This window comes from Diabrotica virgifera, chromosome 6 (assembly GCF_917563875.1).
Source record: "Diabrotica virgifera virgifera chromosome 6, PGI_DIABVI_V3a".
Classification (NCBI taxonomy): domain Eukaryota; kingdom Metazoa; phylum Arthropoda; class Insecta; order Coleoptera; family Chrysomelidae; genus Diabrotica; species Diabrotica virgifera.
In genome coordinates this window covers 12,117,743-12,135,840 of record NC_065448.1, presented here as the reverse complement: position 1 = coordinate 12,135,840, position 18,098 = coordinate 12,117,743, and the positions used below count along the sequence as shown (strand labels likewise).

The following is an 18,098-nucleotide window of genomic DNA, read 5'->3' as shown; positions in this document are numbered from 1 at the left end:
CACTAAAAGCGATTTCCTAGTGCAACCCCTGTAGCCAAAAACAATAAATAAAATGGGGGGTTGAAAATTTTTTTTTGTTTTTTGCTTTTTGATCCATATGGGCATATGCTTCATCAATAGTGCTTTTCAAAAATATATATGGTTATTGCAACATCCCTGCGCAAACCACCCCTATCCTTGAAAATATACTGCAGAAACTACCCCTATACCTTATCCAGCATGTTTTTACGATTTTCTCATTACCTATTCATTTTTTTAAACAAAACTTATACAAGGTTAAAGACCACTATTTACTCTAAATATTAGGTCCTATTCATTTTTTTCGTTTAAGCAACCGTTACGGCACAGTGGCGCCGTAAACCTCATATATGCTTTGACGGGCTCCAGTTTTTGTTTATTTTTTCGTCATCTGTTTGTTTTATTGCTAAAGTACTTATGTAAAATAAAACAACAGAGTGTAACCTACAAATCACGACCTATGCACATTTTACATTCTTTGCTCCCCAAAGCTACAGTGGTGGCCCAAAATAATTTTTTTCATATTTTCGCCACCTACACGCATTTTATTGCGTTAATGCTACCTTAATAGCACAATATTCACCCCTAAGTGGTCGCTAAGCAGTGGCGGATCCAGGGAGGGGCGATGGGGGCGATCACCCCCACCCCTCTCAAACCAAGTGATATTATATTTGAAGATTATAAAAATATTCATTTATTTTTATAGAAATACTTATATTATATTAATATTATTTTTATAAGAATGACTTTTTATGCTTTAGCGACAGTGGCGGATCCAGCATCGTTAAGAGGGGGGTGCCAATTGGTTAACTTTCTATAAAAATAAATGAATATTTTTATAATCTTTGAATATAATATCACTTGGTTTGAGAGGGGGGGGAGGTGATCACCCCCATTACCCCTCCCTGGATCCGCCACTGCGTAGCGACCACCTAAGGGTAAATATTGTGCTGTTAAGGTAGCATTAATGCAATAAAATGCATGTAGGTGGCGAAAATATGCAAAAATTTATTTTGGGCCACCACTGTGGCTTTGAGGAGCAAAGAATGTAAAATGTGCATAAGTCATAATTTGTAGGTTACACTGTGTTGTTTTATTTTGCATAAGTACTTTATCAATAAAACGAACAGATGACGAAAAAAAAAACAAAAACTGGAGCCCGCCAAAGCATATATGAGGTTTACGGCGCCACTGTGCCGTAACGGTTGCTTATACGAAAAAATGAATAGGACATAATTTTTAGAGTAAATAGTGGTCTTTAACCTTGTATAAGTTTTGTTTAAAAAGAATACATAGGTAATGAGAAAATCGTAAAAACATGCTCGCCAAGGGATAGGGGTAGTTTCTGCAGTATATTTTCAAGGATAGGGGTGGTTTTCGCAGAGATGTTGCAATAACCATATATATTTTTGAAAAGCACTATTGATGAAGCATATGCTCATATGGATCAAAAAGCAAAAAACAAAAAAAAATTTTAAACCCCCCATTTTATTTATTTTTTTTTGCTACAGGGGTTGCACTAGGAAATTGCTTTTGGTGTCCATGTATGGGTAATAATAACGTCCACAAAATGATATATGAAGCATATTAATAAAGGGCATTGTGTGTGAAGGATTCCAAGAAAATCAATGTATTTATTAATTCTTCTTTTTTTTTGGGGTGGTTCCGGGGAAAAAATGGGGGTGCATTATACAAATTTGTAAATAGCACCAGTACATGGGTAATCGCTGAAAGTCTTTTTACTCTAGCATAAACGGTTCAGATGGTATAAAAAGAGGTTTTTTAAAATGTAACATCCTGTAATTAAAAAAAGGGCAATTACCCTTAAGTGAAACCTATACCAAAAAATCAGTCAATTATTTGTGAATAATTGCCTCATGATTTCTTCTTAATTTCCGTTACAGTTAGGGAAAAATATATTTTTTTTAAAAACATCTTTTTTAAAAACTTGTCAACTTAAGGGCGCCACCCCCGCTAAACGGTGGATGAAAGAGAGATGGTGTTGGAAATAAATCGTAGAAAATATAGTCCTCTTCATATTTCTATAAAATAAATTTTTGGTAAAAGTTACAGGAAGGGCTACTTTCCGCAAAAACCACAAATTACCCCCTTTAAAGGGGTGAAAAGAGAGGTTCCGGGGCGAATTTTTTTCAGAAAAAGTTAGTCTTATAATAAGCACCCCTTGATATACCAGAAAAAAAATAAAACCGGACTTGTGTCCATTTTGCAAGGTTCAACCTTTGTTTCCTACACTATATGATTTATAAACAAATCCAAATCCATATAAGGCATATCAAAGATCTTTTCGTATCGTTTGTTCCGAATAATAAAAATTGTAGTAAGATCCTTCGAAGTCAATTAAAGTTTTGTGTTACAATCTCTTCTCTTCGCATTACACATTTCCTCTCTTATTTCACGAATCTAATAACTTCCTACACGAAACGCACAGTTCATTGTTCTCTGTTGTATAGTGTGGCACGCTAAACCGAGGAAGATGTTTGACCCAGTTTCTGGAGCTTCTTTAAGACGATGATAATATATTTGTGGGCTTTGATAACAATACTTGGACTTCGTGTAGATCCTATGTGGGCTTAATTTTTAGTTATGAAGGAAATTACACTGGGCAACAAAGAACTATGTTTTTGTCCAGTGTATAATTAACGTCATAACTAAAAATTAAGCCAGCATAAATGAAGTCTAAGAAATCTTATCAAAGCCCACATATTATCTATTATAATCGTTTTCAGTATCTATTTTAGTGCATCACAATAAATTTTAATAGGTTTATTTAAAGCAAATTGAGCTAATACAACTAGCTTGGGCAATAGGTTTTAAGGTGATACAGTGGCGATCAACAGGTAGCAAAAACGCGTTCCAAGATTGCGGCTGTAATTTTGAATATTTTTTCGAGATATTTGGCACACGTATTCGTAATATAATAAAGAATGGCGGTACAGAGCCCAATTTGAAAAATATATTAATATGTGGAAACTACTCTGTAATTAAATACAATATTAAAACAAGAATGTGTGTGTACTTTGTACGCACGTAAGAAGTTATACTTCTACTACATATTATGTGATTTTTAAAACAATACCAAAAATTTAAAAAAATAAAAGAATAAAACGCACACAAACACATTGAAAAATGCCACAATAGTTCAGAGAAATAAGGAAAAAAAATATCGTGTTTGTGACACATCCCCCTCCAGGCTGAAACCAAATTTTTCGAGTAATGTGGTCATCTATAATAATAACCTATATGTTTCCTGCAGCCGATTTTGATGATATACATAGTTATAAACAAATGAAGATAAAAAAACGGTAAATTTTCGCTTTTTTCGTCTCTTACTAAAAATTGGGCATTTTAAACAAATTTGAGAGTAATAAACTCATAAACCGTATAAAAAACTTTAATATGGCGTTCGCTGAATATGTCTATCCTTATTGGTTACTTAGAAAATTGCCAAATAAATCATAAATTTTGAGTTTTTATAAATATTCATAACTTATGTAAAAATTAACTTAGAACCTTCTTATTACACGGAATGCTGAGACTTATGGTGCTTTAATTACACCCTAAATTCCAAAGCAATTGGTCAAATAGTTTAAAAGTTATTTAATTTGTTTATCCAAAATTAATTTTTTTTGCAACACTGTAAGTCAGAAAATGATGAAGTTACAGTAATATTTTGGATAGTTTATGAAAGAAGAAAATTTACAGTATTAATTTAATTTAAAAAAAATGACAAAAAATAATTATAGATATTGCAAAATAATTTTGCAAAAACATGTGAATTAAAAAAATGGGGGGGCTAACTTTGTCCCTAAATGTCCTAGAACAGTTGTTTTTCTTTCTAAATGTGTATAAAAATTCATTCTTTCTAAATATGAAAAAATAATTTTTCTACGGGTAACGGTTAAAAAGTTATTCTAATTGTTTATAAGTAAGCAAAAAATGGACATGTTTTTGCAAAATAATTTTACACTGTTTAAAATTATTTTTTGTCATTTATTTTTAATTAAGGTAATAGTATAAATGTTCTTCTTTCATAAACTGTCCGAAGTATTATTGTAACCTCATAATTTTCTGACTTATAGTGTTGCAAAAAAAATGAATTTGGGAAAAATAAATTAAATAACTTTTAAACTATTTGACCAATTGCTTTGAAATTTAAAATATAATTTAAGTACAAGAAGTCTCGGCATGCCGCGTAATAAGAAGATTCTAAGTTAATTTTTACCTAAGTTACGAATATTTATAAAAACTCAATATTTATGATTTATTTTGCAATTTTCTAAGCAACCAATAAGGTTGGACATATTCAGCGAATGCCATATGGAAGTTTTTTATACGATTTATGAGTTTCTTACTCTCAAATTTGTTTAAAATGCTTAACTTTTTGGTAATAGACGAAAAAAGCGATAATTTACCGTTTTTCGATCTTCATTTGTTTATAAATATGTATATCATCAAAATCGGTTGCAGGAAACATATAGGTTAATAATATAGATGTCCATACTACTCAAAAAATTTGGTTTCGGCCTGGAGGGGGATGTGTCACGAGAAAAACCTTATTTCTCTGGACTACAAAGAAAAAATGATTTCTGAACGATAATAATTGTTGGCAAAAATTTTAAATACGCATTTTCTGAAAAAAAAAATTATATAACAAATATACTTAAATCATAACATGCATAAAAAATAAAAAAGTAAAACTTGCATCGGGAATTGAACCCTTGAATTTCGTGCCGTTTTGACTCGTAATCGAAGCGTAGACTCACTCGTCCAATCCCACATTATTTATCATGTGGAAAAATACGGTAACTGAACGTTTTACTGTTTGACAGTTGTTTTGAAAATTAAATTATGTAGGTTAAATTTTGTGGAAGAAAATATAAAAATATAACAAAACAGTAAGAAAACAATATATTAGATGAAGATTGGTAGAACTTTTGTTGGTAATCAAATTAAGTATGTAAATCAAAGCATTACATACCTACTAGATAAATAAATCTACGCCAAAAAATCATAATTTAAAAATAAAAATCGAACCTAATTTGGGATTTCTCTCTAAAATCCGCATTCTTGAGAAAATAAATGTATGTATTTCAACCTAATACAAATGTCTAATTACAATATGATTATAATAAAAACTACTTACCAAATTAGAATGAGTTTTCCTTGTCCAAAATAGTCCAAAAGTCCAAAAATATAGGTATATGAAAACTATTTAAAAAGGCAGTATAACTATTAACTAACTTTTGTTTGTTGTTTCTTTTCACACAAATTTTAAAACGCAACAACCATAAATAATCTAACTACAGCTGTGCCACAGCCGCCGCATATTGAATAATTTTTGACATGTCATTTGAACATCCAATCAGAACAAAGTTATAATGCGCATGCGCCCGGTCGCTAGGTTTTCCCATATAAAAATTTACCCTCTATCGCCGGTAAAGAAGTATAACTTCAAAAACGAGCCTGTACCGCTATTAAGAAGAACAGAAAAACACACTTTCTTCAAATAAACTTTTTTATCCGATGCCTAGATTTTGTGTCATTTTGGAACTACTAAAATTTTTTATTTCATTAGTAGTTCCAAAATGACACAAAATCTAGGCATCGGATAAAAAAGTTTATTTGAAGAAAGTGTATTTTCTTGTTCTTCTTAATGGCGGTACAGGCTCGTTTTTTTAATATTGTATTTAATTACAGAGTAATTTCCACATATTAATATATTTTTCAAATTGGGCTCTGTACCGCCATTCTTTATTATATTACGAATACGTGTGCCAAATATCTCGAAAAAATATTAAAAATTACAGCCGCAATCTTGGAACGCGTTTTCGCTACCTGTTGATCGCTACTGTTTCCTCTTTTAAGGGGATGGGTACGTAGTTTCGGCTCCAATGCTGTTAAATGAGATTCATTTTTTTTTCGAATCCTGAGAAAACTAATAAGTATTTTTGAAAAATTTAAACGCACAATAAAATATTACGTTCTTACCGAGGGCCGAAAGTCCCTGAAAACTTCTGTAATGTTTATTTTAATAAGTTACAGGGGTGACAAACTATGAGAAAATGTAGTGTGATTTTTAATTACAAATATCTCATTCAACAGAAACTTTTTATTAATTCTAAGGCACTTTCGGCCCTCGATAATAATTTAGTCTTTAATTCTGCTTTTAAATTTTTTTTAAATATGTATTAGTTTTTTCAGGATTCGATAAAAATGGACACCATCTCCGTGGTGATATTTTCCAAATCGAACATTCGCTATCTTTGTCATACAACGCACCGAGTTGAATAGAATAATGGTGACAAGACAGTGACAATTTTAAATATTTGACATGGCATCGGGAATATTTTGAGTTGTTGATTAAATAATATTGATAGTGTGTTAGATAAATAATTGATTTAAGACGTGGACTTAATAAAAAGTCGCAGGTTTTAGTCAGGTGTTTTTCTTTCTAGTCTCTCTTATGGAACATTCTTCTTCTTCGTGTGCCTTATCCGTTGCGGACGTTTGCTATCATCATAGCAATTTTAATTTTGTTTGCGGCGTTTCTGAATAACTCGATCGATGTTAGTCCAAACCATTGGCGTAAGTTTTGAAGCCATGAGTGTCTTCTTCTTCCGGGTCAGCGTTTGCTCTATATTTTACCCTGTATTATCAGTTGCAGTATACGATATTTATCATATTTGAAAAGCATATGACCGAGGTATTCAAGTTTCTCTTTGAGACAACTCAAGTTGTCTTTCCATTCGGCGCAATACCTCTACGTTGGTGGTATGGGTCGTTCAGGATATTTTGAGAATACGACGGTACACCTACCTAAGCTAGACGCGTTTCGAACGCCTCTAGCTTTTTCATTAATGTTTCGGTTATTGTCCAGGCCTCTGCACCATATAGCAAGACTGGAAATACATAGCATTTCATTATTATCAAAAGCTAAGTTACAAACCAAAACAAAGAAAAAGTGAAAGACGAAGAAACTGATATCTCATCTGCTTTTCAGTCCGGATTTTGCACCGATTGACTTTCTTCTATTCCTTTTACGTTTCTTAGATTTAAAATGAGTTTGTGTTGAATATTTTCATTCGAAATGCAAGAAAGTACTTTGAAAATTTATCAAGTACATTTTAAAGTATACTGAGTGATATAAACAATATTTTAAAAACAAAAATAAACATTATACAGGAAATAATTAGTTTAGAAACTTAAGTAGCTAACCATTTTGTCAGCTAAAAGTCAGAAGCTTCACAATTTTTTGTTAAAAATAGTGATTGTAAAAAAATTTTTTCTCTTTTTCCAGTATGGAGTATTTTTGGCTGTGATATTCATATTAGAACTCGGCGCTGGAATATCCATATTCACATATCGAGCGAAACTGACTGATGGATTTGACAAAGGACTGACTCAAGCTATGCAGAACTATCTAAACGACAGTGCTCATTTGGCACAAGACTTTGATTTAATGCAAGAAACGGTAAGTACCCCCTTCTCGAATGATACAACCACACAATTAATGGTCGGTTTCATTAACGACAAATAGTGGTTTATTCTATGAATAAAGTTATTCGACCAATAAACTGACATTTCTTTATTTTACTAATAAGTCAAATAAGACTTTTTTATTTATTTATCAAATAAATATTTACTCTTCGCATAAATTGGCAAGTTAATCTCGCTGTAAATATCTATAAGAAAGTAAATTCGTCAGTTTAACTTTAAATTATCAAAATTATATTGAAACAAAATAAAAATATAAACGTCTAATTAATTTTATTCGACAAATAACTACTCATTGATTTATTTGTTGTTGGTGAAATCAGACCTAAATTTTCCATTTATAGTTCAGAGAAATAAGGAGAAAAGAAATATCGTGTTGGTGATACAACCCCCTCCAGGCCGAAATCAAATTTTTTGAGTAGTATGGATATCTATAATAATAACCTATACAGTCAGAAAAATGAAAGAATACCCATGAACGATCACATCAATCACATATTAGTCAGATTAATAATAATCTATCTCCCTCGTTTGTTATTTATGAAAAAAAAACAGCAAATACAAAATATGTGATTGATGTGATCGTTCATGGGTATTCTTTCATTTTTCCGACTGTATGTTTCCTGCAGCCGATTTTGATGATATACATAGTTATAAACAAATAAATATCAAAAAACCGTAAATTTTCGCTTTTTTCGTCTATAACCAAAATTATTTATTTAGCGTATGGCTTAAGTATATCACAGAATATATTTAGATTTATGCATTATACAATGCATCACAAACAGAAATTTTTTTATATATTCGATTGACCCTTCGGTTGCCATTACAAAGTCTATAGGGTCGCCTGTGTATGCTCTGCGTGGGCAGTCCTGAACAATGTGACTGATCGTCTGTCTTGCAGCGCCGCAGTCACAAGAAGGCGAGGGGAGTTTACCCCATCTGTGGAGGGAGTCGGCGCATCTTCCACAGTTTGTTCGAATTCGATTAAGGGCTGCCCAAATCTTACGGGGACGTTCAAATTCGCCAGGTTTCCCTATGATGTCCGGTAGACTATGGTAATGCGGATCTGTCCTACTTTCCCAATCTTCTCTCCATCGGGTATTTAAGTCAAAGTTGGATTGCTGCAGCGCTTGAGCAGATTGTAGAGGGGGTAACCTGGATCGGAGACGGTTTCCAAGAATATCGGGGATGTCGTTGTGGACTAGAAGCTGGCGACTGTCCATTATTTTGTTATATTCTTTAACCAATGCATGTTCGCGGCGTAGGTTGGGTGGTGCTATATTACTAAGGGTAGGTAGCCACAATGTAGGGGTGGGCTTAATTGTGCCTGTTATCATACGCATAGTACGGTTTAGTTGGGTGTCGACCAGGTGGGTATGCCTGCTATTTAGCCATACTGGAGCACAGTATTCTGCCACCGGATATATCAGGCCAAGAGCAGAGGATCTTAATGTTGATGCTGTGGACCCCCATGTAGTGCCGCAGAGTTTCTGTATTATATTGTTGCGTGTTTTCAATTTTGCTGCTGTTTTCGTCAGGTGTTCTCTGAATGTGAGCGTTCTGTCTAGAGTAACCCCAAGGTATTTCGGGTATTTATTGTGTTTTAACAGCTTGTTATTAAAATACAATCGCAATTCTCTGTTTGCCAACTTGTTGTTTAGATGAAAAGCTGATACTTCAGTTTTTGTAGTACTTGGCTGTAGTCTCCATTTCTTAAGGTATTCGCTGAGGATGGATAAGTCATTCGTGAGAGTGATTTCTGTAGTTTCTAAAGATTGGTGGCTTGTTGCAAGGGTCCAGTCGTCAGCATATCCAAACTTCCGAGATTCGGTTTCAGGCATGTCAGCAATATAGAGGCTGAAAAGTAAAGGGGCAAGGACAGAACCCTGTGGAAGACCATTGTTAAGTTTCATCTGTCTACTCGTCTCCTTTCCCATTATAACCTGGAAGGCTCTGTTGGTCAGCATGTTGTCAATGAGGTTAATTATCTTTCTGCAGGGGATAATGCGGGCCAGTTTATATATTAATCCCTGTCTCCAAACAGTATCGTATGCTGCTGTTAGATCTATAAATACTGTTGCTGTCTTTTGTTTCTTTTGAAAACTAGCTTCTATAAAAGTTGTTAATGACAGCACTTGGTCCGTACAGCTTCGATGAGGGCGGAAGCCAGCTTGTTCAATGGGGACATTTTCTAGTATCCTGTGACTAATTCTATAACCAAAAAATTAAGTATTTTAAACAAATTTGAGAGTGAGAAACTCATATATCGTATAAAAAACTTCAATATGGCGTTCGCTGAATATGTCTATCCTTACTGGTTGCTTAGAAAATTGCAAAATAAATCATAAATTTTGAGTTTTATAAATATTCATAACTTATGTAAAAATTAACTTAGAACGTTCTTATTGGTCAATTAGTTTAAAAATTATTTAAATTGTTTATCTCAAATTAATTTTTTTTGCAATGCTATAAGTCAGAAAATAGTGAAGTTACACTAATAATTTGGATAGTTTATGAAAGAAGAAGATTTATACTATTAATTTAATTTAAAAAAAATGACAAAAAATAATTCTAAATACTGCAAAATTATTTTGCAAAAACATGTGAATTAAAAAAAGGGGGGCTAACTTCGTCCCTAATTGTCCTAGGACAATTGTTTTTCTTTCCAAATATGTATAAAAATTCAGTCTTTCCAAATCTGAAAAAATAATTTTTCTGCGGGTAACGGTTAAAAAGTTATTCTAATTGTTTATAAGTAAGCAAAAAATCGACGTGTTTTTGCAAAATAAGTTTACACTGTTTAAAATTACTTTTTGTCATTTTTTTTTTAATTAAGTCAATATTATAAATTTTCTTCTTCTATAAGCAATTTCTTTTGTATAGTGCAGTCAATGAAGGAAAAAATAAACTATTACCTTTAATTTCGGTGAACCTTCATGGATTTTTACAAAAATTTGTGAGTGGTTAGAGGATACCTCAAGAAATAAATATGGCTTAGTGCCACCTTGCGCTTTTACCCTGAGGGTGGATACCACCCCTTCTCGGGGGCGAAAATTATTTTATTAAAAATAACTTCAAAAATCGATAGCAGGACAAATTATAAGCAAAATTTGTTATATAAAGTTATTAAAGGAAATCAATATTTTTTGAGTTATTAAAGATCAAAAATTTTAATTTTTCGTCAAAAAATGCATGCTTTAAAGCGGTTTTATAAGTTATCATTACCAAAATTGAAGCTTTGAAAAACCTTTTATTATTAATTAAAAGTGAGTTACAGGTAGGTAATTGAATGTATTTTTTTTTTCTGCGAGTACTCAAATCTTATTATTCAAGCCTAATTAGCAGGAAAACGATGCATTTTATAAAATATAAATATTTTTCTACAACCGTATTAAAAATGCAATTTATCTACTCTATGTCATATTATGTATAAGTTTTTAGTTTGTGAAAACTGTCATTATAGATAGCAGTGCGTGAAGGGTTTAAAGTGTGCGTGAAGTAACAATGTATTTTAAATGGGATTTACTTTTTCGCACTGTTTTTGACACACTTTCATATAATCAAATATCCTTAACTTTCGCGTTGTCATGAAGATGACATAACGAGCAATAAATTACAAAAAAAATTTTGACAGTTTTGTGGTTTGAAAAAAATTAGAATTTTTAAATGCCAAAGTTCTAAAAATTGTAGAATAGAAATGAATTGCAGTGACGAAGAGTTATATTTATTTATTTGTTTATCGTAGATAAAATATTTATATGAAACTGTGCGTGAAGTACTTTTTGCGAAACTTACGCAATGTATAGCACTCGCTCAATGTATTGTCGCTCGTTATCTAAACATCGCGGACGTTCGCAAAAAGCATACTTCACGAACTGTTTCATAAATAACTATTTTAGCACTCCATACGAGCGTTAAAAATGCTACTTTAAGGCTAGTGCTTTAAAAATTTTAAGGCACTGCAGTTCGTATTGACCGTATAGGCAATTTTGATGTAATGTCAAAAAAATATAAAAATGGAATGTCAGTCAAGTTCAAGTAAAAGTTTTTGTAGATATTGTCCTGTAATTACGTTTGTAGAAAAAATATTGTATGATATGCGTGTTAAAAAGTACATTTTTGAGGCACTCATGTGAATTGCAGAACTCGCTTCGCTCATTCTGCAAACTTTCACATGCGTGCCTTAAACGTGTACTTTTAACACTTATATCATAAATATAACTATTAACATACGCTTGTCAAAGTACTCAGCAATACTTAACCCGGCACCTGCCACGTGGGGTGCTACCAGCACCCCGTAACACATTTTTATCAAATATTTGGTATTTCAAGTTTGGTAACCGAGCTGTGCGTCACAGTAGCTTTCTATAATATTATATAGCACATATGTGTTAGTGTTTGAAGTGGTTATTTAGTGTCATTCTGAACTTATAGCTCTAAAGGCGAATTGGGGTGTCATCATCTGGCACTTTAAGTTTTAAATTTTTTTTTTGTATTTTTGATAAACAGGTCAAATTTACATTTTTTATTGAAATAACTGATTTAAATTATTAATATAGACTCTATACTCACTAAATCTTAATTTTTTAGATATTTTACTTGACTTCATTTATTATGGCTTGGTACTTGCTAATTTGCTTATAACACCTTTTTCATTTTATTTTTTAACTTTTATAACATATTAGTGGTTAATAAGTTAATAAAACATGTTTATTTATATTCTTGTGTTACTCAACATATTATTTTGTTTTTTAAACAAGTAGATCACAGAAAATTTTTAAGGGGTGCTGTGAGCACCCCACGTGGCAGTTGGCGCCTTGCAAAGCCACGTGGCAGGTGCCGGGTTAACAAGTGAGCTACTGACGAAGTTGATATCATCAAATTTAAGCAAGTTACAATGAAAATAAGACGACTCTTTAGAATTTTTTAGGAAATAGTGAAAAATAAAACATACGCCATTTAAAAAAAAATTAAAAATTTTTAGTAATCCCTATAGGATTTTCTTTACTTTAGTATAAGTAATGACCTTAAACATTTTGACCGATTTAGAATGCATATTTTTTAAAAATATGCATTTATTTACCGATTTAAAAAAAATCAAGATTTTTCAAATTTTCTTAAATTATTTTATTTTGATAATAACTCCATCAATACTAGATATACGTAAAAAAAGATAGAGAACGAAATTTGAGTTTTTTTATTAGCAAAGATTTTACTTGTCTTTTTATTTCTGTATGAATCAAAATAATCAAGATAGAAACGTTTAAGGTCCGGTTTCAAAAACAACAAATAAGTCAATGAATATTATATATAATCAATGAATATATTATTCCTGAAATAAAATTTAGTAGACGTTTATATTTTTATTCTGTTTCAATATAATTTTAATAATTTAAGGTTAAACTGACGAATTTACCTTCTTATAAATATTTACAGCGAGATTAACTTGCCAATTTACTCGAAAAGTATATATTTATTTAATAAATAAAATAGGTCTTATTTGACGTTACTAAAATGGAGAAATGTCATTTTATTGGTTGAATAATTTTAATAATAGAATAAACTATCGTTTTTTGTCGTTGGTAAAACCAGCCATACTCAGCCCCCCACTAAAATATTAAATTCCTGCTCAGTGGAACGAGCTCAAAATTTTTAATTTGAGGAATATGAGAGCTCATAAATCAGCGCTATTTGTTTTTTAATTTTTGCAAGTGGGGGGGGGCAGCTCAACACGGGTATATTACCAATTGTGAACTTAAGGTTTGACGGGTTTTAACAGTATTAATAATTTATTTGACAAACGTAAGTATCTTTCACATTGTAGTTTTAGTTGGTTTGATCTTCAAAAGTGACAGTTAGGATGTTATCCAAGTATTTGGAGAGGATGTAAGTAGTGGAGCTGATGACAGGGCGGAGAGGAATATTACTTTTGCCAATTTTTGGTAGACAATATAACTTTGAAAACATCGAGTTGTATCTAATAGATTAAACCAAAATTACTTATTATTTGATATTACTTTTTTTTTAACATCCAACGTTTATTGCAATCTGTCTGATCACAAACAGTAAGCAATACATATAATTATTGAAAAATAACACAGATGGAAGCCGCCCAGTGGCGAGCACCCAGTAAGACATATAACATTATAATTTTAAAATAAGACATAACAATTACTTGGAACATAATACATAGATAAAATTTAGTATAGTGGACAGTTCAGACAATAAAAATATGATTATTAAAAATCTAAGGAACATGAATAAAAATACGAAAGAAGTTTAAAAAATCACTAAAACTAAAACATGATTATTTCACTGCACTATGACACTGCACTCTGTTGTTGCTCTGATGTCCAGATGTACTAGAGGTCCAAAGGGTCAGGTCTTTTTAATCGTCTGTCATGAGAAATGTTGAGCAGGTCCGTGGCGAGTGGATTTGGATGGCAGGATAGTCTGGTCTTGTATCTAGAATTTACAGCAGATATTGCTTCGCTAACTGTTGGTAGCTGTAGGTCGTGGTGCAATCTCTGGTTCGTAACATACCAAGGGGCATTACAGATCTGGCGCAACATTTTTGATTGGAACCGTTGAAGTTTTTGAATGTTGGTATTACTTGCTGTTCCCCATATTTGTGCTGCATATATCCACACAGGTTTTAAAATACATTTATAAATCATAATTTTGTTCTCCGGACTAAGATTTGATTTCCTACTCATGTACCAATACATTTTCCTGTAGATTAGGCCGAGTTGAAGACGTTTCTTCCAGATGTGGGTGACCCAATTAAGTTTACTATCTAAATGAATTCCCAGGTATTTTACGGCGGTATTGACTGGTAGTGGAGTGTTATTTATAGAAACCGGAGGCGCGACACCTTTTTTTAAAGTAAATGTTATTTGTGTGGATTTTAAACTATTGACTTGTACTCGCCACAATTTAAGCCAGCTCTCTAGTTCAGTCAGATGATTTTGCAATACCTCGGATGCTTCTGTTGCTATAGGATTTGAAGCCATTATAATTGTGTCATCCGCATATGTGACAATTGTTGTATTAATGGTGGTTGGAAGATCCGATGTGTATATTAAGTAAAGTGTTGGTCCTAATATGCTTCCTTGTGGAACTCCAGAACATATTGGAAACAGGTTAGTAATTTCCCCTCCTCTTTTGACTTGAAAAAATGTATCTGTCAGATAGGATCTTAATAGTGAACTTACGGGATAAGGAAATATGGATTTAATCTTGGAGATAAGACCTACACGCCAAACTTTGTCGAATGCCTGTGAGACATCTAGGAATGCAGCTGTACAGTAATTTTTGTGTTCGAGCGAATTTCTGATAGTTTTTACTACCCTATGAATTTGCTCGATGGTACCATGTTGTTTCCTAAAGCCAAACTGATAATTAGGTAAAACATTGTTACTGTCTAATGTAGGCTCTAGTCTTCTCAGGAAAAGCCGCTCGAACACTTTGGATATAATAGGCAACAAGCTTATTGGACGATATGAAGATACTTTCGTGTGATCCTTATTAGGTTTTGGGATTAGAACAATTTGAGCTACTTTCCATTGGAGTGGAAAGTAACCTGTTTTTAATATTGAATTAAATATATAAGTAATTAAGCTTACACCTTCGTTGGGTAGATTTTTTAGTACCAAACTAGATATTATATCATACCCAGGTGACTTCTTATTCTCCAGATTATCAATTACTTCTTCTACTTCAGATTTCTTGAAAATTTTTATAGGCGGATATGGTGCGTTTATGACTTCATGAATATCTTCTTCTTCTTCAGCTGAGACTTCCCTCTGATGCGGTTGAAATACCTCGCATAAATGATTTGCGAAAGTATAAGCTTTATCTTTGTCAGTTTTAGCCCATGTGCCATTTGGTTTCCTGATTGGCATATTCATTTGTTCGTTGTCTTTAAGTTTTTTTGTTAGTTTCCACAGAGAATAATTTGTATCATCTGAAGGTGAGAGGTTCTTTAAATAATTGTTGATTCCATTGTCTTTATGTTGGATCAAGTTTATTTTGAGTAATCTGCAAGCTCTATTAAAATTTGTTTTATCTTCTGGGTGCCTAGTGAGCTGCCACCTCTTTCTTAGTTTTCTTTTTTCCAGTATAAGTGTATTTATGTGAGCAGGATACGACTCGGAGTTGTGTGTGTAGGTAATTTCTGGAGTGGACGACCAAGCAGCTTGCTGAATAACTGTAGTTAAGTGAGTGACTGCATTTTCTATGTCCCTGTCACTTTTAAGAGGCAAGTTTAGGTTAATGGATGATTTTATTTCGTCTCTATACCTATCCCAGTTTGTTCTTTTATTACACAGTGTTAGAAGAAAGGGGAATGATCCGATGATAGGTCAAAAGAAGGAGAAATTTGGATATGGGTGTGTGTTATTCCTTTTAATATAGCGAAATCAATAAGATCAGGAATTTTTTGTCTATCAGTGGGCCAATAAGTAGTCTGTCCAGTAGAGAGAGAAGTTAAATGATTCTCATTAATACTTTTTAATAATTCTCGCCCTCGTGAGGTTATGATTCTGGAGCTCCATTTGTGATGTTTGGCATTGTAATCTCCAGCAGCAATGAAACGGTGTCCGAGTATCTCAAAGTATTCAGTAAAATGATCAGCTTTAATTATTTTATTCGATGGACAGTAAACAGCAGATAAAATAATCGAGCCTTGTGAATCTTCTACCGACACTGATGTGGTTTGAATGTTAACTCTGCTAATTTTGTTTATTTCATGATGCTTAATATTATTTATTATAATAATTGCCGTACCTCCATGCAGGGCCCCTGCTACCATATGTACAAAGTGTGCAATGCACACGGGCGCCATCCTTTAGGGGCGCCAAAACCGGGGTCAAAAATTGCAAAAAAAAACAAACAAAAAAAACAAAAATTAATTTTAAAATTAAAGTTGAGAAATTAAATAGGATTAAGGATAAACACACACGAAATTTTATTATCTAGTATATCAACCAGTTAGTGCCGATTCCAATTTGCGAGAACATATCAGAAGTCAGGCATTTTAATTTATTTTGTTATGATTTTATTCGGCTTGTTTCATTTTGATATTTTTATTGTAGTATTTTAGTCTACAAATAATAGTCCGCTTACTCACGGTTTTTGCTGTGAATTTTAAACAACCGCTATACGGAGAGGGAAAATGGGGAAATTCCCCCTCTAACAAGGTCCAAAAATAAAAAAAAAATATATTGAAACATAAAAAAATGTTATCCGACATGAAAGTTAAACCACAGACAGACAAATTCAAGCCAATAAACACGCTAGTTAGGAAAACTTAATGTTAAGGCTAGTTAGGAAACTTAATGCATTAAGTTATTATTTATGTCTTTTAGTAGTTTGAGTTTACATCTTTTTTATGTCTTTCGATTGGTGCTTAATTGAAAGTTCCCCCCTAAGGAAAATTTCCCCGCCCAAGTCAAAAGTCTAGATCCGCCACTGATTCTTGGGGGTGAAAAAACATACGTTCAAAATAAGTCCGGAATTGGATAAATTGGCTAAGTATAAGCAACTTTTGTTCTATAGACATTTTCACTAATTCAATACTTTTCGAGTTATTAACCTTGGTCTTAATCGTGAATAAATTCCTTTTTTTCCAAATCACTTAAAAATTATTAGTGATAGCAAAAATCTCAAGTAGTGAAAAATTTCAAGCAGTAAAAATAAGGTTTTGTTTTTCTGAATATTTTGGATTTTTTGTTTTACTGTAAGACAAAAAATGGTTATGGCTGTTCAAAATTTGCATACACTCGTGATTACTGACTAGTTCAAGCCCTTTTAACTGCAGCCTTTTCAAAAATAAGCACTTTAAATCAATAAAACTTCAGGTCATATAAACAATACATAAGTAAAGTAACTTGTGGCGAAGCACTAACGATTAATTTTATTTGGATGCTAATTAGGGGGTAATTTTCACGATTTTTTTACCAAAAAAGGGACCAACATTATTTTGAGCGTAACTTACTTACTTTTAATATTAAAAAATCCCAAAAAATATCAAAAATATAGCTTTTTTTAAACACTTCTTTCACATTAAAATATTCAATTTGTAATTTGACGAATAAGAACCACCTTTTCATTAACTTCAACTAACTCTGCTTCTACTGGGTCTGCAGACTTAATATACAGTCGGAAAAATGAAAGAATGCCCATGAACGATCACATCAATCACTTATTTTGTATTTGCTGTCTTTTTCTATAAATAACAAACGTTTGTTATAGAAAAAGACAGCAGATACAAAATAAGTGATTGATGTGATCGTTCACGGGTATTCTTTCATTTTTCCGACTGTAGGTAAACCATTTTTATATTACTTTGTACTTACACCATTTTTTCCCCTTTTAACATACTTACTCGTAAATAACTAGATAAGTATTGAAAAGTATTATTGACTTAATGAAAAAACTTTATAAGTAGAAAAAGAGTGAAAAGTTGTTCAAAATTAGTCATTTTATCCAATTCCGGACTTTTTTGAACGTATCTTTTTTCACATCCGAGAAGGGGTGAATAAAATCAAAAAAATATCACT

At 32.3% G+C, this 18,098-nt stretch overlaps 2 protein-coding genes across 3 annotated transcripts in view; one reads left to right on the top strand and one right to left on the bottom strand.

Annotated features, from left to right (window-relative positions):
• LOC114332197 (advillin) overlaps window positions 1-18,098 on the bottom strand; it is a 235,697-nt gene that overhangs the window by 129,303 nt on the left and 88,296 nt on the right. The gene's annotated exons all lie outside the window — the stretch shown is intronic.
• The window catches only part of LOC114332198 (tetraspanin-6-like), a 54,140-nt gene that overhangs the window by 29,596 nt on the left and 6,446 nt on the right, over window positions 1-18,098 (top strand). For both annotated transcript variants that reach the window (XM_028281943.2, XM_028281944.2), the window contains exon 3: window positions 7,337-7,510. In XM_028281943.2, the coding sequence (XP_028137744.1) occupies window positions 7,337-7,510 (174 nt within the window). The remainder of the gene's footprint in view (window positions 1-7,336; window positions 7,511-18,098) is intronic.